Source organism: Manis javanica, chromosome X, assembly GCF_040802235.1.
Source record: "Manis javanica isolate MJ-LG chromosome X, MJ_LKY, whole genome shotgun sequence".
Taxonomy (NCBI): domain Eukaryota; kingdom Metazoa; phylum Chordata; class Mammalia; order Pholidota; family Manidae; genus Manis; species Manis javanica.
The window spans coordinates 22,356,642-22,384,576 of record NC_133174.1 but is presented as its reverse complement, the minus strand read 5'-3'; the positions used below and the strand labels follow the sequence as shown (position 1 = coordinate 22,384,576).

Sequence of the window (27,935 nt, the reverse complement as noted above, 5' to 3'; positions counted from 1 at the left end):
TTCCAAAGATATTAAAAATTACCTCATAGTATGTTCTAACCTACAGCAAGAGGGAAGAGATTCATATTCCATGATAGCCATTCTTAATCTAGATCCTAATGTAAATTTACATGACTTTTAAAGTGGCTGCACATTGCAACTGTATTTGGTGGTATGAACACTGGGTTTACCAATAAAGGGACTGGACACTGAGGCCATTAGACCAAAGCTATGTACCAGACATATTTTATTTGTCCCATATGGTATAAAAACAGGAATTAAAATTCCTTTAAGTAGGACATATATTCCCTACTTCCCCATGGTTCCCATCAGTCTTTACTGCATTATACCTGGCCTTACTTTCCTCGTTTACATAACATGAACTTGACTTTCTAACCCATGCTGTAGCATTTGTATTATCTCAGAAAACTCTATTTCTTACTGGAAAATATCTTTAATAGCTGAGAATCAGACATTTGGTTTGCAGGTGACATTAGGTTCAAGGCTGAGATACAACATACAGACAGCAAGTGAGATGAACGCAGATGGAGCTGAGATGCATGCATTTCAGATACAGGGGGAAATCAATATCGGTTGAGAGGAGAGGAGAAGGAGGGTTTTCAGCCTAAAAGAGAACACTCCAAGGCATCAGGTTGGCTAATTATGCCCCCACTAAGTTAATGAAGAGATGTACTAAAGGTGACAACTTATTTAATAAGATGTGAGTGAACCAAGGACTTTAAAGAAAGCAAATACTGAATATGAAAGCAGAGCCTCCGTAATAACTATTGCTTCTTTCACTCCTTTGTCTGCTACAGCCGGATCCCTCCACACACACAGAGAGGCTTCCCCGCCACGGGAGAAAGAGCATACATTAGCCGCCGAGCCAATGCACCTCGTCTTGGATGCCATAGTAATCTGTGCAAAACTTAAATCTGTAACTAAACTGGGCCAGTCAGGATCTTGCTCATGGAATCTTCAATGCCAGCTAGAGCCCCAAACTCCAGTACTGCAGGTTAGAAGAAGTGAGCCAAGCACTACCCTTGCCCTGAGTGCTCCCCAGCCCCTGCTCTTCTCCACTTTTATAAAAAGTGACAATATGCAGGGAGAAACCGAAGAAAAACAAAGACCCTTTGAGCACTGTTCCAGTTGTCCTTGAGGTCAGTGCCACTCCTACATTGTTAGTGATTTGTCACTTTCAGTCAGACCCCTGATAATAAAATAACAGAACCTGTGCTTCTTCAAGAGCAAGTTGTCTGGACATAGGAAGCTGATTCAAAAAAAGTCCTCAAGTTAGCTTTTGCCTGAAACACCTATGTAGTTGAGACAAAAATTAAGCTTTTTCTGATTATTTTCTGTCTAAATTGTTTATATACTTTCCTCAATTCTCCATTTTATTTCATGCACATAGTGACTGAAAGAATGCAATAAAGACCTGCCTGCCATGGAATCTGTTAAAAGCAGAATTCCCTCTGGATTTAATATTTCTTTCATATGTAGTAACTGCTGTTCTCTGTGACATTTAACTTCACCTGAAGCTAATAGCTTATGTATTCATCTAATGAAAGAGTCACTTACTTTATTTATTTCCCATTGTATGAAAACATTACTCCCACTCTTTAATTAGTAGCACATTCTAATAAATAGCTTTGGAGTAAAAATACATTATTCATGGAAAACAGAGAGAGACCTAAAAAAATCATTAGAAATTACATTTATACCTAAGAAAAATATCTTTGTATAAATCTTTTTATAAATATAACACATGTCACATATTCTGAAGCAAATATTCTTTCTACTTAGAATGGTACGTAACAGGCTGTACATAATAAGCAGAGTGTGTAATAATAGTCTAGTTCCATCCCAGGTAATTTTAGCCAAAATTAGGTACATTATTCAGAAACACTTAAAAATTTTAATCTGTGAATTAAAAATCCTAAGATTGCCAAGATCACTGACATTACCAAACCAAGAGTACATGTTCATCAGAAACACTGAAATTTTTCTCTTAAGAAGAGAAAACAAAAACATTTTTGCTGAATTTTCCTTAAGCTGTTATTTCGCATTAATGGCTTCTTACCGAATATGTGGTAATAATTTCGAATTTTCCTAGAACACATCCTATTGTAAGTGTCCTATTTCTAGCAATGGCTTGATGTGACAGGATGCATTCAATTTAATTTTTTCCAGAAAAACAATGCACTTTCCTTTGCTCGCTTCCTACTCAAAGAGCTGCCAAGTTTCTATAAACACAATTCTTCAGCAGGTAAGCCTGAGGTGGGTGCCCTGCTTTCATTAAGCTAGAACAAAAGTTTTCTGAGTGAGAAAGCCTGTGGCCTGCCTGTAGGTTTGAGGAGACCATTGAGGGGAAATGGGAGCAGAGAGGGAATTACTGACACTTCTGGAATCCTAAGGAACTTGAAGCTTTTCTCTCATGCTTATTGTGGACCAAAAGTGGAAGTGGGAGGTATCCTCTGACCAAAGCATTCAAGTCCAAGACTTATTTCGTTACAGATGAATTTTGGAAAACACAAAGTCTTCATCAAGATTTTCCTTTTCTTTTTTATTATTATATTGCATAATATATACTGTAACTAGAGTTTATAAATGTTAACTACAAAATAAAAAAACGCTTAGAGTTTTTGGGAAAGAAACATTGGACTGCACTTGCGTGCAGTGAATTGGAAACAAGGCCTTTTCCTGGGAATTTGCTATGAGGCTCAGCTTTTAAAACCTTCTGGATATTTCATGTACTGGGCTTATCTGGCATATTTTGAAGCATATGGTTAGGCACATCTTAAAGTGTGAATGTTCAGGCATTCATAAAGTAACAAATCAAATTTCATTGTATGTACTTCCATACCAAAAAGAAAAAACATTATTAAATACCTATGAGTACATTAAGACAAATAAAGAAGTGATCAGAAAAACGATGCAAGGAAAAGAGCCATATAAATTCCAGAAGAATCAAAAATCAAAATGTTCCCTTTAAACTTGGAAATAAGAACTCTCACCTCAGTTGTAGCTATGGAAATCAAATGACAACAAGGGCAGTCATTCTACCAAGAAACATTTCAACAAAACCAAGATGAATAAGATAGTATGATAGCCTTCAAAGCATATCCCTTACAAAAATAAACTGTTTTGGCATAACTGAACATGGTATCTTCTACTCACTCGAATATTCTACCCTGCCACATCCATTTTTGAAGAATTAGATTTAAATGAAATACGGTTGATTCTGATGCTGATGAATAAAATTTAGTATTTCCTCCGCGGAGGCAAAAAGTCACAATGGGAACATCAGTTTCCCCTGATAGACAAGGAGAAGTCATTTGAAGTGAGGGGTGGATGATCCTTTTTCTGGGTTAGTTAGAAATACCACCTAGAGTTTCATGTCAATGAACCTCATCTTATGAAAACGTAAAAATCTGCACTACCTCAGAGAAAAGATATAGGGGTGATTATTCAATTACAAAAGGATTCTTATATAAAATTATTAACCATAGAGTTTCTATAAGTAGTAAATTTCCCTTGTGCATATATAAATTTTACATTGATCATTAGCTGTTTAAGACAAACTGGGGGACAGAGCCTGTTAAAGCTGACATGTTAAGCCATTACTAATTAAAGATCAATCAATAGTGAATTTAACACTTCTCTGAAATTATGATGATTCAATTTATCCACAAATCTGTAGGAATATACTGAGTTGGTAGAGTAAGGTATGACTGGAATGCTAAGTGGTTTAACATTAAACCATAAAGTACTGGTATCCTATTTTCATAATTGTATTCAAGTGCAAGTTATTTTTCATGAGGAGTCTGCATATAATTTAGGAACGCTCAGCTATTGAGCCAAAATTCAAGAGGAAATTTATGGATGAACATCTCTCTTTATATTCAAATTTTAAATGATGGGCCTTTTTATAGTTTCTATTTTAATGAACATCAGTCATGTGGTGCATATGCTTATTCCAAAACCTCTCTGAATATTCTACACCATAATGTCCTTTGATAGGTTTATTTCTGATAAGTTGGCATTTACTTTGCAAATTCAGGAGTTCTTTTTAACATAGGATACTCGCATTTTTCTATGCTAGTAAACTTCAATCATTAGGAATGACTCAGACGGCTCTGTGATAACAGTGCTTGTCAGAGGAAAAGCAGTATTTTTCTAGAAAATGAATATGCCTATTGCCAAAACCTTCAGGAGGAACTTGACAGTCATAACGGCTTGATGCTTTGTTTTGTAAAATTATTCACATGTCCTCTGTCTTAAGAAATATTATAACTGAATTTCTTCAGTTTAGAAAAATGTTTATTTCACTCTTACTTTGTTTTTGATGGTCACTTGTAAACTCATGTGGCATAGTGTCCATTAGATGGTCTTTTTTTTTAAGGATGGGAATCATTTTCTTCTGTATAAACTGTGTAGTTACCATTTGCATTTGGGTAGACTTAGTGAAGAGTTAAGTAATCTAACATCAATAAAATGTTTAAGATATGTCTCACTTAAGTGGAAATATTTAGTTTGCATATTGTGCTCTTAGAGTGGAGATGGAAATTAATTTTCTAAAATATTAGCCATCATGTACTGAAGTCCATGTGTGCTACCATAGTATGATACTCTAGTAAGAATGTAAGCATAATCAAGCAATTGGCACTTAAAATGCATTTCAGGAATCTTCTACATACAAAATTCCATCTATAGCATTAAAATATCTCTACTAGCAGCAAGCATGTATTGACTACTTAATATATACCAGGCAATGCCATAATCTTTACACGTATTATCTCATTAAATACCCACACTAACTCCATAAAGGTAGGTATTATCATGGTGCCTTTTTTATTGATTAGAAAAATGAGGGCTGTTTGTTCAAGGTTACACCAGTAGAAGTGGCACAGTTGGCTTATCACCTGGGTCTGTCTGATAGAATGACCTGGAACCACTGGCAATATGCTGCCTCTTTATTATAACCAACATAGGTCAATAACAACATAAAGAAGAAGAAGAAGAGGAAGAAATTGATGATGATAGCAAATTTGCTTTTGTAAATTTGTGATACCAGAACATGTCGCCATTTTTGGTCTTTGTTTTCTCATTAGTGAAAGAGAAGGATTTGCCTTGATAACTACCAAAGCCCCTCCACTTCCTGAAGTGCCTAAATCTGGAATTGCGAGAGGCAACGCATACCTGGTTTCCTCACTGTCCAACAACAAATAAAACAGTACTCTCAGTCTGTAGCAAAAGAGTAATCCGCATGATTTGTGCTGGTGTCCAACACGCTAGACCAGCACTTGACCAGGAATTGGGAATTTCAGTGGACTCTCTGCATTGGTTTTGTGACCACACTCCTTCTTGGATCTTTTCTTTCTTCCCGTCTTCTTTCCCTTCTGCCCCTTTTCCACGGTAAGAACAAGAAGGCTCACGTACATTGTCTCTATTCCGGTTTTTAATGTATTTGAACGAGTGCTTCAATTGGATTTCAAACTTTCAGATGTCAATGACCCATAGAAGCTGTTCAAACCCTCTATCTCCACCTTTCTTTGGGTGTCAAACCTGTCCTACCACTAGGCATTGAGTATTTAACACTTAAAAAGGAAGTGTGACTTCTACTTAGATAGCAATTTTTACAGCAAAAATGCAACGTTGCATTTTCCCCCAACCTACTGCCCATCTCTAACACTAAAGAAAGACTAATTTTGAGACTCTGTGAGATTCATATAAGTTGGGTCATGTAATGATCTCAGAATACTAATACTAGCTTCCATTTATTGGTTTAGCATTTAAGGATATGAAATATTAACTAAATATTAATATGAAAAATATTCCTCTGCAGGTTAGAATCACAATTTCTAAGGTGCTTTTGGTTTCAAAACAGCTGTTGAGATTTACTACTTTCATTTAACATGGCAAGATAAGTTTGGATTGAGTAGAACTGAACACCATCAGTTTAAGTAATTATAATACCAATATGTCTTTGCCTTTACATGTTTTAATTATGATGTCTATTTGTTCAGAAGCTCTAATTTATATCTAACAAGCTTTTTTCCAAGCAGTAAAACTACGCATATCTTTCTTAAGTGAGTAAAAAGTGCATCATTTTTCATCTAAAACCTGGATTTAGATACAAATGTTTATCCAGAGTGAAAGGGAAGTTTTATTTATTTTTTATATGAGTTCAACATGAAAATATGTCTTGTAGATCCCCTATGGTGCAGTAAAACCAAAGTCAACATCATTATATTCGCTGACAACAAGAAGAAGAATGGTGGATGAAAAAAACCCAGTCAGTGCTGACTTCCCTACATCTGGAAAGAAAGGTCATATTTGCATCACCTGTACAACTCAACAACAAAGGTTTTTTTTTTTTATTTAGCATCAACAGTATCATAAGCCACTTTCAGAACTGGGTATCAAATTCAACATCCTGACTGTGTTTTGTTACTAGACTACTGATATTAAGTACTCTCCTACCCAAGAAAGGAAAGAAAGAGGCTTCCCAATTTTAGTAGGAGTAAATACTCAGAAAAAGTGTGTTTTGATTCAGAAAATAACAGCAATGAAAATATAGACCTAGACAGCATATGTTAGAGGTCTATTTTTCACTTCATAAAATAATTCCCTACAGGGTCTCCTTGGATTAAAAACTCAGCTGGCAGATTTGTAATAAAACACATTCCAAGCACAGGTATTTATACACACAGTTCAAGAACATATGAAGCACTGAAGTAGAGGATGTTTCAATAACTAATTATTTTAGCTCCACAGTAAATCAAACATAATTTTTATGATAAAGAGTTTTCCTATAGAATATCAGTAAAGATACATAATGTATGGACATTTCCCTCAGTCTATTTGAAATTTAAAATTCTACACACTATAGTATGGTGTAACAGGGCAAGGTGTGCTAGTTAAAGTTCTAGTGTGACATTTTATTTTAATTAGTCTGTAGTTAAAATTGGATAAGGTTACATGTATGTGTGTCTCTTCACCAGGATGTTTAAAAATTTGAGGTTTTAATACTGTCATCAACCACTTTCCTCTACATGTTAACATCTGGTGAATCCTTGTTACTTGCTCCAATACAGAAGTGTTTGCTTTTTAACAAATTTAACAAAGTAAATATTAAAGAAACATTAACTGCTGGGCATCTTATTCAGTTCACTGTCATACAGAAAATTTGGAGATGTGTGATTTTTGTGCCATATACACTTCATCATCAATTGCTATCTTTGACATTCCCTGTGCCCAGAGTACATCACAAAATTACTGCGTCCTTTATTAAGAAACATAGAATCTAGAGGAAGTTCTCAGTCAAGCATTAAAGAGGAAAATGGATATAGACTGTACATATTCAACTAGATTTCTATATTTCATCAACCCTATACATTAACCTAAATGGACTAGATTTATTGGAAACCCTCCAAATTTAGATGATCCTCAAAAAAGAGAGGCCATTTATACTCAATGAGTAAAGAGAGAGGGAAAAACTATTAGAACTAACAAATAGATTTGGTAAAGTTGCAGAATACAAAATCAATACACAAAAATCTGCTGCATTTCTACACATTAATAATGAACTAGCGGAAAGAGAAATTAAGAAAACAATCCCATTTACAGTTGCATCAAAAAAGAATAAAATACCTAGGAATAAACTTAACCAAGGAGGTAAAAGACATGCATATTGAAAACTACTAGAAAGAAATTGAAGAATACACAAATAAATGGAAACACATACTGTGCTCATGGATAGGAAGAATTAATATTGTAAAATGTCCATACCAACCAAAGCAATCTAGAGATGAAATGCAATTCCTGTCAAAATTCCAATGGCATTTTGCAAAGAAATAGAACAATCATAAAATTTGTATGGGACCACAAAAGACCCAAAAAAGCCAAAGCAATTTTGAGAAAGAAGAACAAAACTGGATGAGTTGGGCTCCTTGATTTAAACTATATTTGCAAACTTATAGTAATTAAAATAGTATGCTTTGGGCATAAAAACAGACACACAGATTAGTGAAACAGAATAGATAGCCCCAAAATAAACCCATGCATACTGGGTCAATTAATCATGACAAAGAAGCCAAGAATATACAATGGAGAAAGGATAGTCTCTTCGATAGATGGTATTGGAAAAATTGGACAGTTGTATGCAAAAGAATGAAAATGAACCCCTATCTTACACCATATACAAAAATTAACTCAAAACAGATTAAAGACTTGAATATAATATGTGAACCATAAAACTTCTAGAAGAAAACATAGGCAATAAGGTCTTTGACATCACCCTTACCAATGATTTTCTGAATCTGATACCAAAAGCAAAAGCAACACAAGCAAAAATAAACAAATGGGACTACATCAAACCAAAAAGCTTCTGCACAGCAAAAGAAACCACCAATAAAACGAAAAGGCAACCTACTTAATGGGAGAAAATAATAGCAAATCATAAATCTGATACAGGGCTAATATCCAAGTTGTACAAAGAGCTTACATGATTCAACAGCAAAAAAAAAAAAAAATCTGATTAAAAAATGGGCAGACTGGAATAGGGATTTTTCCTGAGAAGACATACAGATGGCCAATAGACATGAAAACATGTTCAGGTCATTAATAGTCAGGGAAATGCAAGTCAAAACCACAATGAGCTATCACCTCACACATGTTAGAATGGCCATTATCAAGAAGACAAGAAATAACAAGTGTTGGCAAGAATGTGGAGAAAAGGGAACCTTGCGCACCGTTGGAGGAATGAAAATTGGTGCAGCCACTATAGAAAACAGTATGGTGCTTCCTTAAAAAAAAAATAGAACTACCATATGATCCAATAATTCTACTTCTGAGTATTTATCCAAAGATAATATAAAGACTAATTCAAAAATATATATACACTCCTATGTTCATTGCAATATTCTTTACAATAGCCAACCTAAATGTCCACTGATGGATGGATGAATAAAAACGTTGTAGACATTATCCAGTCATATCAAAAAGAATGAAATCTTGCTATTTGTGACAACATGGATGGAACTTGAAGGCATTATAGTAAATAAGTCAGACAGAGAAAGACAAATACTGTATGAACTCTCTTATGTGTGGAATATAAAATCAAACAAACAAGCCAAGCTCATAGATTCAGAGAACAGATTGGTGGTTGTAAGAGGTGAGGAGTAGGGATAAGACAGATCGGTAAACATTTTTAGTTGATTATTTAGAAAATAAATTGAAGTAAAAAGTTTTTAGGTAATTATACTCATTATATACTTCTGGCGAAAGTTTGTATAACTTCTCTGGTAAGAATTCTGAAAATATATAGCAAGATACTTTAAAATAATTCTTTATACCTAGTACTTTTCCATTTAGGAATCAGTCCTCCTAAATAATTATGAAGTCAGGGGAAAATGTATAGGTAGAGATCATTGCATCATTATTTATGATAGTGAAATCTGGAAAAATCTAAATTCCAGCAATATATAAGGTCATGCACATAGATGCCATGCACATTTAGAAGGAACAAATACATGCCACTAAAAGGGTATTTTCTGGGAGTATTTAATAGGAGTAGAATGTTCTTGCAATGTAAAGTGTAGGAAGCAAAATTCTTTTCTGTGTTTTCCCAAAATTTCTACCATTAACCTGTGCATTTTTAAAGTAAAAACTGAAATTTAAATAAAGAGATATCCATACTTTGATGAATAATTAATGAAAATTTTCAGTAAATTCTAAGTTGTGAAGTATAATATGTCTCAATAGTCAAAGGTGGGCTGGTTTTATACTCTTTGAAAGTCTGGTAATGATAAACATAACACGGTCACTTCTGAAGGTTCTGAAAATGGGTTCCTGGTCATAACAAGAGGGCCACATCTCTGACTGGCATCCTCAGGGCTCAAGCTCAGCAAGACAATGGTGCCTGTCCTTTGACTCCCTTGACTACAGCTTCCTGAAAGGATTAAGTCAGACTCAACTCCTAGATTAACCTTCAGAACTGTAGTGTGATTTCTGGGCTATGTGCCCAAGACTGCTATCCATACATTTGCTGATGCCTGAAAGCTGTTTCAAAAGAACAAAATTCTTTTTTTTCACATTTAGAAGGAACACATACATGCCACTTAAAATGGAAGTGCTAAGCTGTTGACCACATATTGACTGATTCAAACATACCAATTACATATTTTATCTAAATTTAGGTACTATTACATTGCTTTTTTCCTAAGAACTTCGCTTTTTTGTGTCTTTTGTATTCTACACTGAAACAGTTCAAATGATCACTGTCAGAACCTTTTCAGTTTTGAGAAGATAAAGGAATTGGAAGAAAAGGAAGACACAAGAGATATGGAAAGGGAAAGGCAGGCATGGCTGCAAATGGCAGAGAAAGAAGTTGGAGATGATGACAAATCTATGCATTTCATGATTTTACGTAAGTCATTATTAATGAGTTTTATATATTTGCAGACAAACTGGAGAATTGATAGAGTTACAGTTACAAAGAACAGGTGATGTGTGTGTAACCTTAACCAGGATGCTCAAATTACATCATCGGACGTGTACCAACTCAGCTTTGTGTAATTTCTGATGACTATCCTTATAATGTGTCTCATATAGTAGTTTTATTATCTTCTGAGGTCAACCCTCAATTTAGGACAAGATTGAGTCAGACCTCTGAGCTCTTAGCCAATGAGACTCAGCTGGAGATTCTCACCTTGTAAGAGTGGGCACAACCTACAGTTATCCATCCTGGTCCTAGCCACCACCTTACTGCTACCCCATGACTCCTGACGCAGGTCCCTTCCTTAGCATATGATACCACATTTTGAGCCTGCTGAAATTAATGATGTTTTCAAATCTGGAAAAAGCAAAAATTAAATCCCCAAAGAGATGAAGAATCAAAGTAGATTTTGTAGGAAACAAATACATTTTAGGCATCTCAAGTCTTTTTTTTTTTTGGTGCTTAATAATTTTCCCTGTTTTCACTTATCCTTTATGATCAGCTATTTTACCTACTCCAATACTAGTGCAGTATGACCAGAGCAAGGTAGTTACTTCAAATCAACTGTTGCTTTCAATTTAAGGTTAAATTTCTCTAATTAGTAAATCATTTATCCTATACTCCGAGAACTGGAATAAAAACAACACAAAAGTTGTTTAAAAGAATCCAAATCCCAGGTTGATGTCCATAGTTTACTTGGTGCTTAAAGAGAGTTCATGTCTTCATATTTCCAAAGAAGACATACAGATAGCCAACAGGCACATGAAAAAATGCTCCATATCACTAATTATCAGGAAAATGCAGATCAAGCCACAATGAGATATCACCTCATACTAGTTAGGATGGCCACTAAGCAAACAACAAGAAATAACAAGTGTTGGTAAGGTGGTGAAAAAAGGGGAACTTTCCTACACTGTTGGTGCAATGTAAATTGGTGCAGCCACTGTGGTAAACAGTGTGGCAGTTCCTCAGAAAACTAAAAATAGAAATACCATATGACCCAATAATTCTACTAGTAAGAATTTAATGGAAGAAAACAAAATCTGGTGATTCAAAAAGATACATGCATCCCTATGTTTATTGCTGCATTATTTATTACAGCCAAGATATGGAAGCAACCGGAATGTCCATCAATAGGTGAATGGGTAAAGAGGATGTGGCACAAATGAAAAATCAAATATTATGCAGCCATAAAAAAGGAAGAAATCTTGTCATTTGCAAAAACATGGATGGACCTAGAGAGTATTATGCTAAATGAAGTAAGCCAGGCAGAGAAAGACAAATACCATCTGATTCACTTCTAAGTGAAATCTAAAAACAAAACAAAACAAAACAAAAAATCAAAAGACTCATAGATACTGAGAAGTGACTGGTGATTACCATGGGAGAGGGTTTGGAAGAGGTGAGTGAAGTAAGTGAAAGGGATTAAGAGGCACAAAATCTCAATCATAATATAAATTCTTTACAAGAATGAAAGTATAGCATAGAAAATACAGTCAATAATTATACAATATCTTTTTATGTTGACAGATAGTGACTACACTAGTTGGGGTGAACATCTGATAATGTAGACAATTGTCAAATCACTATGTTGTATACTTGAAGCCAGTATTATACTATATATCAACTACAATAAATAAATAAAAAGAGCTCATGTCTTTTAGCAGAGACAATAAAGGAGTTAACTACAATATTTCCTAGAGCATTTTGGTAGCAGACATACCCATCTTTCTTCAAATAAATATACAAACATCCCATTTAAATAACAATTTTCATATTTTCAAATTAATTTGACTAGTGCTTATAAATTTTGTTCAAAAACAAGAAATGTTTTAGAAAAGGAAAACTTTACAAATTATTTATTCAATTTTATAAAACACTTCGGTAGGAGGTAGAGAACAATCAGATTTATTCCAACTTCAGGAACACTTCAAGGAAACCCAATGGGAAACCATTAGTCATAAAATTCTTTAATTATGTTGTCACGTAAAGATACAATTAATTTCATATTGACTAGGTTCCTGATTGATAACTGGTACCATAAATGACTCCTTCTTGGATATTTATAGTTTTGTATAAATCCTTATGAATACATCTCCCTAGGAGTTATTGAAAGGTCTGTATGAGGAGGGCCACTTGTGAGAAGTTCTATTTCAAAATTTCTTTAGAAAGTAGCAATAAAATCTAATATACCCCATATACCATAGCATGAGTAAAGTGTGAAATAATATTAATACACATTTATTTCATATACAGCATTGCTTAAATGCTGCTTGTAGTCTTCCATTCAAAATAATGATAATTATACTACTTGCATGTTTATGGCATTAATTCAAAAGCTTGGGTTTACCACCAAAGAAGCATATTAATATCTTCACTTATATAAATCCTACATATGTTCATGCTTCAAAGTTAGTGAACAGTTCTAATGTTAGAAATTCACTAACTACAATAATTTTACAGGTTCTAAAAGCGTCGTCATATCTTTTTGCACTCTAACTCTGGATTGCTATTAGCAACAATTATCACATGCATAATCTTCATTTTGAAAATGATTTACAATTTTTATTCAAATTCTCACTCCAGGAACAATAATAACATTGGTAACCTAAGGGATGGGCTATCAATTCTTTTTAGTTGTATACAGTTCTATTCTCAAATGCTTAATGCAAGAAAAAATTCCTTAACCAACACGAATACATGGTTTAAATTACGCTTTTGTTAATTTTTATATCAAGCCACTAAAAACAAATAATTTTCTACTAAAGTTTATGATATATAGATGCATACTATATTTAAAATAAAAATAAAAAGAATATAACTGGGTATACTATGTATATTTATAATTAAGAGGGAAAATTTTTCCATAATTTGGTATAACTGAGTATAAATAAATCAGACTCAAATTCTAGACTTAAGTCTAAAATAAGAATATTATAATTGTGATTTGTGGACAACTGGACATTTTTATCATAGCATATTTTGTCCATGTTCTTATATCTCAAACCTATTAGTGCTTTAACCAACATCCACTTGCTTACATTTTATTAATATATTATTCATAACTTAATTAGCATAATGCCCATTATATTTGATAAGATAAAAATGATTTAACTGTAATATTGACATTTATTTAAATAAACCTGTACCTTTCCCCCCTTGCTCAAAAATTTTATTTTAATGTACAATGGATATTATAAGTGAAATAGTTCCATACTGCCTATTTCAAAACCAACTGCAGTCTTACAAAATGAGAATGCCATCTGTAAAACCTTCAGCCCATCTCATTTCCCAAGAACCATCAAAATAACATGAGTGTTTTACATCTGTATGCCCATCTCGGTGCGAAAATATGCACTGTGGGGGATGGAAAGATTTATTTTTGCTGGTATATTCTCCCTACCCACTCTCTCTGGTTTGCTGGCATATTCTAATTTTGTTCCCTATAAGTACACATGGGTTTAACTCCGAGTTATTATGTCAGGGTACGGCTGAGGCTTATTAACCATCAGAATGAGCTGAGAAAAGTGTTCTAACTAGAATTAAGGTATTACTCACCCAGCTGGGTCTCCTGAATCGTCAGTTTACTTTCCACAGGATACAAAAGCTTGGGTGGCTTATCAGTCAGAGGAGCTGAAAAACAAAAATAACAATACAGACTTGTAGTTATGCTGCATGAACTGAAGGATAGAACACGGTTTATTTTCCCAAATATTTTTCATTCTCACAGTAATGTGTCAAAACATTCTATCAAGTAATGACTTACATATTGCAGGTAGTACTTTCGGGCAAGCTGAAAAGCTATCAGATTGTACACAAGTCAAATATACCATTTCCGAATTGCCAGTCACTTGAGAATGTTGAAGTACAGAATCAGGATTGGCCAGTTCTTAAGAACATAGGACTGTGCTTCACCAAATATTTTCAGCTTGCCCCTCGTTTTCCTTTTTAAAGGTTGCCCTACATTTTCTCTGAGTTAATTACAGGTACACATAATAGACACTTCATCATTTTGATGGGTTTTTTTCTATACAGTGTTGTCTCATTCTTCTTAATCAAGTTCTTCGTTTCCATACCCTGAATCACATTGCCTCAAAATCCTTAATTTGTGAATTAGATTAAGTATTTTTTACACACGTGTTATATAAATGGTGTAGCAATGTGGCATTAAATTAGCACAAGCTGCACGCCCGAATGTACACACAGGTATTCACCAAGATAATATTCTAAATGAGACTTTCCATTTAATCAAAACCTCTTTTTACTTTTATCCATTACATATAGTATTTTTGCTGATTTGCATGATATACTCTATTTGACTTTTAAGCTTCTACACATTTCTGCTGTTATCAACTATCAGCCTACAGATCTAAGCATTTACTATTAACCATCTTGAAAATAAATTTTTCACTGTATACTTTATTCCTAGCTCAACTAGAGTATCTGGATCTTAAACAAAGAGTTCTTTTTCATTAAGCCTCCCTCTCCACCTTCTCTGATTGAATTGCCTAGGTCCCTTGAAATCTGTCACTACAATTTCCACACTGTAAAACAGTATAGAAATTATCAATTAAGGGTTGCTGAACTAAATGTTTACGCTCTGAAGGTTTTTTTCTTTGCCAGGAGGACATGCCAATTTGGTTGATCACTGGAAGGCTGATCTAGACAACAGTGCTAGGAGTTGGTCACATGACCACATCGCCAGAGGGTTCAAGAATTCAATCTGTTGTAGCAGCTCACCTCCATCTCTAGAACAGGGTCAGTGCAAACAGATAATACACCCCAACTCAGAAAAACGGGGATGAGTGGGAGACCAGCTTCACACAGGACCAATAACTCTTGTTGATAACTGAAGGCATTGTTCATTTGTCTTAGTTAATATTTAATGCAGAGATGGGAATGTAGGGGAAAGGAAAGTTGAGGTAATAGGAGGAGACAGGTCACTCTGAAATTCTCAAAGATTTGACATCACGCTGACTAACCTTAAATACTCTTATTTCTTGCCTCAAGTGATCTTAACAGATTTTTATTCTCCTCGCAGCCAAATAAGTACATGATTCATGAAATGTTGGGCAAATAGTTCACCATTAATGGGTCAAAAAGCCATACTTCTTAGCTTCTGGTGATTAAGTGATTTTAGTGAACCTCAAAGGCATCAACAGCATCAACATAAAGTTTATTCAGTAAAATACAGCTTACACAATAAATTAACTCAGTTTATAAAATACAGTTTAGTCAATAAATTAACTCAGTTTATAAAATCTTGTGATTATGTAGTTACAAGTAGACAACTGAACAGTTTGTTATAGAAAGCAGCTGAGGAAATGTTCCGTGTTCAAACACATCCCACACTAATTTATAATAAGAGGAAAAATCTGTAGAGAAAGATAATAAAATCCATATGTAGCACATTTGTTCAGAAATATAACATGTTTGTGTGGTTCTCCACTCCAACCCATCACCCACCCCATTGGCATAATGTTACATACTTAAGACATTTCATATTACTCTCATGCATCAAGCCCACTTGCAGAGGAATCATAGACTATTGGAGTCAGAGCGAATTATATGCATATTAAATTCTTTGATTTTTAAATTGTGTTTCCTAAATTCCTAGGATTTCCACAATGCCCCTATGGGTAGGTGAAGTGAAGTCAGAGATAAGGGGTGGTCTACAGGACTTGACCTCATGCCTTGTATGGCCAACCCCTCTCTGTAGCTCTGATTTTATTTACCTTAACATCAGTATTTCACTCAAGATTTTAACCAAAACATTACATTCAATTCAACTGATATTTATTGAACACTATAATGTGCTAGACATTTTGGTAGGGGGTTTGCAATATCTCTGATTTTTGCCTTACAGTAATCAGGAGTTAAAATAATGATAATGATGATACAAAATTCTGGGCTGATTCAACTCCCCTGTTTTAAAGATCAAGGATCTGAGGTGGAACCAGAACAACTGGTTTTGCCAAAGGTAACAGAGCAAATTTAAGCTGGAGTCCTTGTTAGATCTTTGCTTCCCAATTCTTTCTTACCTGCTCCTAGAAAATTCTGTCAAGCAACTACAATAACCCTGTGCAATGTTTCCTCTCAAGGTCTGTACAACCTGTAAGGGCAAAAACATGCAACTAAGCAGCCATAACTTACAGCAGAGCTCTCTTACTGTGCAGTCAGTGATCTGTAAGTTTCACATTTTGACATTATGTAATGAGGGGCTATCAAGGAGGCATGTTTCCCATATGATTCACCTGTCTTTCATCAAAGTGAATGGAAACTACCAGATAGCACACATTGGCAAAATGACTGCGAAGAGGGTGACCATTAAAGCTAAGATGTAGCTCAGCTCCACCATCATTTGAAGATGACCAATTTGGCTGCCACAAAGAAAGGACATGTGCTGAATTATCTATTACTTGAATGTTTTTGACACTTCACAGTGCTTAATAAATATTGGTTAAACCAAACTGACAGAAGACAGAACTGGCAAACAAATGCAGGAATAGTAGTGACCAAAGAAAACGAACACACACACACACACACACACACACACACACACACACACACACACACACACACACACAAGCACAAAGCCCTCTTTATTTCCTGCAGGGGCAAAGGTGGGACTGGAAGGAAATTCAAACAAATTACAATAAAAAACACACACACACACACAAGGAATTAGCATCAGACCATGACTGACTGACATTTTATTGTCAAGAAAAGCAACTTGCCTTTTGGGTCTCCTTCGTGCTCTCTCCCTCTGACACACTGACACACACACATACACACACTCACTCACTAAACTGAAATCAATGAAAATCTAAAGAAAGTCCAATTGTAGTGACATGAAGCATAGGTTGATTTTAAATCCTAATCATAGTTTGTTTACTAAAAAAAACACCACCATTACAGTAGAGATGTTTCTCTGGGTAATTATGCATTAAACTACTTCTATGTATCTGCCGAAAAGCATTTCAAGCTCTCATTTTATTCTTCAGAACATTGTATTGACAACATTAAAGCCTATGCAGTTATTTAAGATAAAAACAGACCTCCCTTACAGAGTTATTAATATGTCCCAACTGACTAAACTGTTCTGCAGAGTAGAAGGGGAATTTTAAGGACCCTTGTTTTGCTTCCTAGCTGCTGGTTAGAGAAACATCTAGAAGTCAGTATATATGAAGTTGTATAAAGAACTGATTCTTGATCTATGTTAAGGTTCCTTAGCTAATCATGAAGGGATGCATTTTCTCTCTTTTTGTGCCATTCCTTGTACGTTTGGGTTATGGAACAGTGAAAAATAAGATCCCATCTTCCAAAAACAAAAGTGATAGCAGACCAAGGTAATGAGGTCATCTTGAATTTTTCTAATATTCTAAAAAGGAGAGAAATGTGAGATATTTAGGATGAGTATACTTTTCTCTGTTGACAAGTCACCCCTCTAAAATTTAATTTTAGTCCCTCAAGTACTATTGAGAACACTCGATACTTCTTGGATACCTATAAACATCCTACCCCAACATGCATTCCTTCAAAATCATAGGTAGTTTTCAGATTTTATTTTAAATAGTGACTTCTCTTCTGCATTTCTTAGAAACATGGTAGAGTAAGAAAGATAATACACTTAGCTTTCAGGGAGATATGGGTCTAATAATTGCTGGTTCTGTCTTGTTGATTTAGCAAGTCAGAGAAGTTATTTAAGCTCTCTGAGTCTCAGTCTCCTGATATAGAGAAGTGACTTGGTTCACCCTTTTGGCTTGGTGTAAGGATTAAGTGGGATCATATATTAAGCGCCTACATACAGTAGAAGGAAAATAGATCCGTTCTAAAGATACCCATCAAAGTCTGGGACAACAGCATTTACCATTCTATATAGTCAGGTTAGAAAAACATTATGGTCTGTAAAATAATGAACTGGATGTTTAGCTAAGGATTCAAGAGAGATGTAGATCCCAGATTAAAGAATCATTAATATTGTCTACATTCATTTCCATAGCAGAAGAATTGATCTATCTTCAACAATTCAACAAAAACATTTTGAAGACATTTAGATAAGCAAGCAATGAACTAGGATTATAAAGGACTCAAATGTAAACAAAACACAGCTTTTAACCCTCACAGAGCTTACAACCTAGGTAAATAATTATCACTCCATGATCCAATTTCAACAGCATTTATGAAGCACCTACAAATAGTAAATATTATATTAGGATGAGCACTTTTATCTGTTGACAAGTCACCTCTCTAAAATTTAATTTTAGTCCCTCAAGTACTATTGAGAATACAGTAAGAAGGTAAATAAAACAAGGTGTTCTATACATATAAGAATGCATGAGATGACAGCATAAATAGGATGCACTTTGATGAGTGCTATACTCAGAGGTAATTCCTTTATGACCTTATCTAAATGTACCAACTGAATTTGGTCAGGAAACACTATTTGCAGACTTATACAGATGATAAAGCATGTTTTGCAGCAATTCCACCAATATGCTCCATTTTACAATGGGTTTTTTTTGTTTATTTTGTTGTCTACATGTATTTCTTTAACTTAAAAGAGTTTACAAACAACTGCCTATTTTCCGAGCAAGTGAAGGAAATGTAGATTACCCAGAGAGATTCAATGACTCAGAATGCGATTTCAGTTCTGCTTTCTTTGGCCTGGGGTGTTTTAACATTAGTTTCTAAGCATGAGCATGGAGCTTCTGAGAGCTGTAGCAAGCAGGCTCACTCTCATGTTTCTTGGGAGGTAAAATGGATGGACAGGAGAAAACATCAACTTATACTAGGTGAAGCCATTTGGGGAAAAGGGAGTGCTTTATTTTTCAGTTATCTCTAACACATTGCAATTGGAAAAATTTCCCCTTTATGTTGCAAACAATTCTGATGAGTCACAATAGAATTATGGAGCCTCAGAAGCCTCACAGAGGGAGGAGCAGCAATGCAACTGGGCACAGAAGTGCAAGCAGAGCAATTTATGAACAAACACCATATATGAGACAACCCCGATCTAAGAGTATCATGTCAAAGCTACAGAACAAACACTCCCAAGGACATAACTCTTGATATACCTCTCAAAATGCATGTATTTAGGAAAATGAAGAAATTCGCTTGACTAGCTTTTATACTTAACATTTCACTCATGCAGTTTGATAAGTGTTGCTTATAATGGAAATAAAACAAATATGTTCATCCAACTAATATTTTTAAAATATCTCCTCTCTGCCGGGCACTTTTCTACTTCCTAGAGGATATAACAAAGAACCAGACAAGAGTCCTGCTCTGATGGAGACTGCATTCCAGAGAGAGAGAGAGATGGAAAATAGACATGTAAACAAATACATGTATAATATAATATCAGGTGTTTATAAATGCTGTACAAAATTAAGCAGTTAAAGAGAAAGAGACTAACAGGTGCTGTTTTAGAGAGGAATGCCAGGAAAGTTTTGCTCTAAAGACCATTGGAAACAGTGGGAAGGGAGGAAACCAGCCATGTGAATCCCTGGAGGAAGATTATATCAAGCAGAGGGAAGTGCAAAGCCCTGAGATGGGAGTACACTTGGCACACTTGAGGGATGGCACAGGTCATAGCTATACTGACATCAGGGAAGAGTGGAAATGAGTTCACGGACAGCCATAAGCCAATTCAGGCATGGCCTTGTAGAACATGCAAAAGCTTGGTTGTATTCTGAACATAATGAGAAAGTCCTGGAGAATTTTGGAGGGAGCCCCTGGTAGCATTCGTATGCCACAAGTATCATTCTGGCACCTTGTTGTTCAAGTCTGGGAGGATGGAGTAGTGCATGCAGTGAGGCCAACTGGAGGCAGGAAGGTCAGCAAGGAGAGTGTTGAAGCAATTCACTGACAGGTGATAGTACACTGGTGTTGGTGGTAGAAAGGGTAGGATTTTTTCCTTTAAGTATCTATGTGGTAGGAAGAACTAAGAAAAATCACTAATGGGCATGGAATGCAAATGAAGATCCAGGTGGTAGGGGGAATCCCCAATTGCAGGCCTGAGCACATACAGGAATGGCAATGCCATTTAATGACATAGGGGACAGTACAAGAGGGGCAACTTTATGGGATAGTAGGAATCAAGAAACAAGTTTGTATAAATCAATTCAGTTATCCCCCTTTATCCACGGAGGCTAGAGATTTTACTATTGATCATTGACATTTTGAAGAATTGTACCACTGACGGACAACTCAGTTTCTCCCTCCTGGTCCTCCAAAAACTCAGAACATACTCTAAAAAGTTCTATATCTCAGGCTAAGGGCATAAAATTATCCTAACCTCTACTATTTTTTACTTTCACATCATTCATAGTATTTATATCCCAAAACTTATTTTGGACAACAGACTCACAGTCATGCTTAGCCAAGACACGAAGAACAACTCTCTACTACTCCCTTTGTTCGACGACACATGGAACATATTCAACTGGCAAATTTAGAATCATCATGCTTAATTTAGTTTTTTCTTATTTTAGAAAATATTCATTACGAAGTACTACCCTAACATAGCAGTGATGGAATTTGTATTTAATAACTTCCAAATACCTTGATAAACTTTCCAGGTAACATAAATAGTGAAAAGATTATATTCATTGAATAATTGCTTTTAAAATAGAATCAAGAACATCATAGGAAAAGTTAACACAGAGCTAATGTTCTAAGGTTCTCTACTCATTTGCCACCTTCTACAGTTGTCTCTTAAGTCCCAGCTTCCATTACCTGCTGTCTGTCACACCAACTCACAGCTGATGCCACAACTCATTCAGTAACACACTAAACCCTGATTCTGATCAAATGAGCTGAGAAAAATAGGGAGGGAAAGCAAAAGAGAGCGTGGGTAGACAGAATAAATAAAGGTGGTAGTATTTTTAAATTTTATTTTTGAAACAATTGCTGCAGTGGGTTTTGCATAAATGTGGGGATGAATTCTGACTGCCTGATTGATTTCAACCATTTTAAATAAACTTGTTTGTAGTCAAAGCCAAAGCAAAAAATAAAAAAAAATGATAAAAATAAAAAAATACATAATTATCTAGAAGAATCATGGTGAACCCTAGGAAAAGCATGCTGATTGATGTAATAGCTATCATCAACTAGGTAAGCATGCCAAGTACTGTTTTTACTTGTGTTGACAGACAAGGAAAAAATTAATGGTCACCAATTACCTTCTAGGGACAATAGTCAATTCCAAGGAATTATTTGTCCTGTAAGGAAAAGTATCTCTTACCTAGCAATGAGGAAATAAGCAAAATTATCAAAGCATAACATTTTTTTCTTTTTCTGTTAGTAGATGGAAGATCTTCAACAAATGAAAATGATAAATTCCAGGCTATTTGGAAATACTTACTAAAGAAAAATTGTGGAATAGAAGGCACCATGTTACTACTAAAAGTCAGAAAATTTTTAATTCTTTGCTTGGCTTGGAATACCACAATAACACATTACATTTCTATAGTATAGTGTAATGTATTGAAATGGCCTTCCAGATAATATTGGCTTGGTTTATTTGTACTGTACTTCCATGTAGGAGATATTTACATTTCTTGGAGTTTTCTTCATGATACAGAATCTTGCACAATTACTCACTGGTATGCCTCTCTGACAGCGGTTCTCAACAGCCACTGTCACAACTGGTTGGGGGGTTGCTTCCTGACAGCAGATGCTGCTTAAGTTCCTACAATGCACAGAATTATCTGGACCCAGATACCAACAGTGCTGAAGTTGAGAACCCCTGCCCTATGATAACTGTATTAATCTAATTTGCTCTCTTACAGCGCTAAACTATGTTTTCTACCTTTATCTTGCATCTACCTACCACTTCAGCATTTTATTAAAAATAATAATAATAATAATAATAATAATAATAAGGGAGAAATGTGGGATCCACATATAAATCAAGTATAAAAATCAAACAAATATTCATATTTGACCTGATTGTTTATAGTTCATAATGTGTGATCAACACTGAAAGTTTCTGTGATGACTGCCCTTGTACTGTTCACCATGTAAGAACTTATTCACTATGTAAGAACTTGTTCATTGTGCTTCAGAAGATTGGAGACTGACGAGAATTAGGCTTGGGGTGGATTAATGATTGTACATTGAGCATTGAGTCCCCTATACAGAATTTTATTGTTGTTAACAACCATTTGATCAATAAATATGAGAGATGCCCTCTCAAAAAAAAAAAAGTGGTCTTATTACCTGTATTTGAAAAAGTCTCAATTGGACAAAAGACTTCAATTTTATGGTAGACAGAAAGCTATTGGAAACATGGGGATGGATGAAGTGGTGGAGGATGCTACAGTCTGGTCTGTCATAGAGTGGACCATAGCCATGACGGAAGCCATGAAGTTAGTACCCAGAAGGGTCAGTTATGGCAGGTACAAGGGAAAGACGGGAGGCCAAATGAAGAGAAGGATTTGAGAGTCCATATAAAGCACAAATAACCTTCTCTTTCTCCTCTGAACCCCTACCTAAGGAATGAACACCACCAAGGCCTCTTGCCCCAACCCAAACAACTAAAGATTAAGAGATTCTTCTCTAAAGACACAGACTATACCATCTCATGCAGAATAGTAGATGCATTTCACACTGCAGAGGCAATTTTAATGTGCTATGAAACATTTAGCTCTTCAAATATAACAGAATTATTTTGTGGCAAAAGCTGCCTAATACTAACATACTTCAGTTAATATGGAAGTTGTTGGAAATCACTGAAGATGTATTTACCAAAAGAAAGTAGTCTAAAAATAACTTATCTTTTGGTAACTGACAATAAGTATTCCAGGGAGCTAGCCAGGGATTAAGAACAAAGTAGCTGATGCAGTATCTCAATTTAACATTAAAAGTTAACACAGCACACTCCACTTACTTTCATTCACAAACTATTAGGTTGACAGTTTGTTAGCTGGAATTCTCAGCATAAATGTAAGGCTTTTAAGACACAAGAACATAAAAACAAGATTGTAAACAGCATATGTGTGGGAAAAATTAACATATCATATTTTGGAGTGTGCAATTACTGTAGTTCATTTGACCATCAGTTTGCTAAAATGAAAAGATCAAGAAACTCTCCCAAAATGAACAGCCAGTGAGGATGGAAGCCAATATTTGAATCCATATTGTCTCATTTTAATGGTCACATGCTTTCCATTTCTGTAGACAGCTTTTCAACATCTGTAGTTTCTAATGTAGTTTCCACTAGACACCTTGTTTTTCCTGTAGTTTCTAATAATATGGGACAGACAGAGGGCAAACATTATTTTGATACAGTTTGGAAACAGAGAGATGGAAAGGTCTGTGTGAATTTAATGAACTTCTTAGGACTAAAGTGCATTTGACCATAGTGAAGTTTTTACCATAGAATTTGAGTTAGACACTGTTTTCTTAAGATCGGAGGGGAGGATTATGTCTGTCATTGAATCTCATAAGCAGAACCTTTTAACAATTACAGGACTTGATGACATGCAATGTGAGGCTCTCATGATAGTGGATTAAAAGAAAAAAAAGTAAGCATTTAAGAAATTCCATTAAAGTGGTTACCAAAGAGAAAATGAATGTTAATAAGCATGTTCTCCATTTAAATTTAAGGTTTATGAATGTGAATGAAAATGTTAAAATTTTTATAGTAATTGTACAAAATACTAGAGATGTCCTTTAGAGTGACATTTTACAACTGAAATCTCATCAAAACTATTGTTTTTACATAAAATGAAGAAACACAAATTAAACAAACAATTCTACTATTACTATACTGCATTCTTCCAGATGAATTAAACTTCACTAATATCAGCCTTTCATGGATCAATAGTAGTAGATTTGTCAAATATTAATATATTCAAGTTTTGCACTTGCTCTAACTTTCTTGACCTCTGGCAATGATAAGGGTGAATGGGAGGTAGCATAGGTTCCTTTCATATTCTATGAATCCAAGTGAACTTCTGTATAGTTGGAACCCTGAAATTCTAATATAATATGAATAAAAATATTGTGCATTAAATTATAGGCTGACTGTAATATTTAATGGCATTACTGCTTAAAGAAACAAAATAATTAGTCTCTTCTCCTCCCTCCCATCTTCCTTTCTGTCTTCCTCGTTCCTTCCTTCCTTCTCTTCTCTCCCCCTCCCTTCCAGGTAAAATGAAAAAGCAGAACCCTAAATTTCCATGTATTCATTCATTGATTCAACAAATGAAGCAGCTATGACTCACTTGCCTACATCATCATCACATTTTCCTGTTTAGATAAATTATTATCATCATCCAGTAACACTGTTGGGAATAATCATTTTTTTTTTGCAGCAGTCATTTTATAAAAACGATTATTTAATAAATAACAGCCTTCCATCGAAAATGATTGTCAGCAGCTTCAACAATGTCTAAGAGCTTACTAAAGAGTTCCTACAGTGGTTTTCTGTTGTTTCATAAAATGAAAGCCTATCACAAGTCATTAAAAACGTGATTACTAGCAAAAAGAAAAAACAAAACAAGAAAGGAAAGCATGCCTATGAGCAATAAGATTGGGTAGTCTTTAAATAAAACTTGCTATTCAAATCTAATTATGCTGCGAATGCTGTTATATTACTTTTGCTATCAGTGCATAGCCAAGAGTTACTTGGCAACAAATGGAGGTTAGCCATTTTAAGAATTTTCTTTTCAGCTATGGAGGAACAAATGGCAAATTTGTTCTTGGTTGCATTGAATACCACTCATATTCTCAAAAAGAAAACAAAAAAAAAAATACCAAAACAAAAACCTGTTACAAACAACGACACACAAAATGTTGATACTTACTGAAGCTGACTGATGGGTACATGGAATTTCATCATGCTATTTTATTTTTGTGTCTGTTATGCTTGAAACTGCCCAAAATAAAAATGTTTTTTTTAATGTCATGGATATAAAAACTTTAGGGTTTGGTAAATTTTTTGACTGCTATATATAACATGAATATATGCATACATCTACACATGTCCATATAGTGAATTATAAATTACAAATGTTGAGCCAAGTTTATAACAAGAAATGAAATTAACTTAGACTGCATCTATACCAGCTCCAAGCAATACCACATTTCTATTTGCTCAGCAAAATTTGTTTCTATTGCATCTTCACATTTCTTCATTTCTAATACATAATATAGTAAAGGAGTTTTACTTTCGGAAAAAAAAGCAGTTGAAAAGAATTAATACAATTCAAGATAAATATTTACTGAGATACAATTAACTTAAATCTTAGTAGCTTCAAAGAGTGGCCATTCATTTTTGTCTATGAGTCTGCAAGACTGGTGAGAGGTTTAGGTGATCCAGCACACGGTTGAATGACCTTTGCTCAGCACACTCATGCATCTGTGGTCAAGTACTGGTCAAAGATGTGGCTTTCCTCATCTGGGCTTGGTTTCCTTACACTTCTTTCACTTTACCAAGTTAAGACTTTCATTCAGTAACTGATACCAGATCAATGGTGGTTTGTCAGCAGGGAAGTAGCGTGATGCAATGTGAATTTTTTATGCTCCTTTGAAGTCTGGAATTAGCCACAAGCTGTTCTGCATCAGGCACACTGAATATTTGACCAAGTCCCCAGTTCACAGTCCTCTTGGATTCCTTTGGAACGTGCCTCCTTTCGCTCCTTCTGGAGTGCTGCGTCGCTCTTTCTTACATCCTAACTCACCTTCCATCACAAATGTCAATTCTTAGGTTAAACTTGCCTGACTCCTGACGGGGACTGCAAAACACAAACTCCTTACTGCTGCCCAGCCTTCAAAAGGTGGGTTGTTATTTTCCCTCTGCAACTGATTTACCCTTGAGACTATAAACTTACTGAGAATAGGAATTATGGGGGCTTAAAAGAAAATTAACCTTCAGATCTCTAATTTATTTATTGTTTTCCGTAAGAGGTAGAACACAGTGAATACTCAAAAAATTTAGAGTGACTCGTCAAGGAAAGATTTAATTTTATTTCATGCATTCTATTTCAAAAGACAGCAATTGTATGCTCCTTTCTCTAAAGATTTGGATTAAAAGCTGCTCATTAAAAAATACATTTTTGATGGCCAGTGAGATAAGCTTCAGCTACTTGAGAGAACTTACTCATCTAGAAAATACACTATATGAATCCAGAAAATAGCTATTAATACCCTTTCAAAAATATTAAGTACCAGGTCTTTGTATAGTTATATGAGAAATATGTTATCCTTCTTCAAGTGATTTCTGACCAGGAATTAGTACACTTATCTCTGGGGAATAATTTTAAATTTTTTTGACTTCTCTTTTTGTCTACTTAACAAGTTAAAGATAATCAATCACTCAATCAGCAATACCTTAGAACTAGCATTTGGGCTGGTGCCATGGGGCAAGGTCAAGTAAGCATAAAACAAGATACCCACACACAAGTAATTTTACACTCTGGTTGAAAGACATGACCAACAATTCAACAACAAATGAAACACTATTTAATAATAGGGTGAACTATGTAGTCCTGGCTATGGGTGATTTCACAGTTCTAAGTTAAGAGATAGAAGAGATAGGATATTAATTGCAGAGAGATTCATGGATGAGGGACAGGTAATAGGTGCAGTAGATAATCGTACGTGGACCAGGCTGTCCAAGCAGGACCAAGACTTTCCCTGCTACCATGTTCTCTCTCACACACACTTGGCAAATAATGGGCTTTCTGTAGGTATGGGAACACACCGTGAGGTAGAAAGGAAGATGACAGCACAAAGAAAACAAGACTTGGAAATCAAGAAGCCAACCAAGGAAGCCACAAAGTCATAAATTGTTAGAGCAAGTACAAGGTTAAGAGTTACTAGACCCCTTTATTAGACTCCTTTAACAGACCTCTTTGGCTCCTTTATTTGCAATGAAGAAAATCAAAGGCTTTGGAGTCAGGAAGTCTTAGGTTCAACCCTCGACTCTGTTTCATTACAAAATCATTTTATGCAAATTGTTTCACATGTTTGAAACTCAGGTTCCTCTTCCTCGTCTGTGAAATAGATATAAAACATATTCCTTGAAAGAAAAACTTTTAAAGACTTGTTGTAGAGTTTAAATGAGCTACTTCGTAAGGGTAGTTGGTATTAAACCTAGCACAGAAAATGTGCTCCATAAATTCTAATGTGCATTATACTAGTATTAGAGATTTGAATGCCTGCAGAAGCAAGGTTAAAATGTACCTGGGCAGGGAGAAAGGATGAGTTATTCCCAAAAGAGGGAGCAGCATGAATAGAGAAGCAGAGCTGGACTTGGTATCATGGAAGCAGATGGACTAGTGAGGCAGTGGGACACTAGATCAGAGTCCTCTTGAGAAATATGGGCAAACAGGTATCTCCAAAAATGTTTATTGGAAGAATGAATAAATATAGGATTCATGAAGTAAACACCAGAGAGTAATCATTTATGAATTTAGGATTAATTTATGAATAAACAATAGGTTTC

The 27,935-nt window shown here is 35.0% G+C and overlaps 1 protein-coding gene across 1 annotated transcript in view; it reads right to left on the bottom strand.

The window, feature by feature from the left end:
- IL1RAPL1 (interleukin 1 receptor accessory protein like 1) overlaps positions 1 to 27,935 on the bottom strand; it is a 1,253,736-nt gene that overhangs the window by 250,348 nt on the left and 975,453 nt on the right. Inside the window, exon 6 of the mRNA XM_017672859.3 lies at positions 14,036 to 14,110. Within this exon, the coding sequence (XP_017528348.3) occupies positions 14,036 to 14,110 (75 nt within the window). The remainder of the gene's footprint in view (positions 1 to 14,035; positions 14,111 to 27,935) is intronic.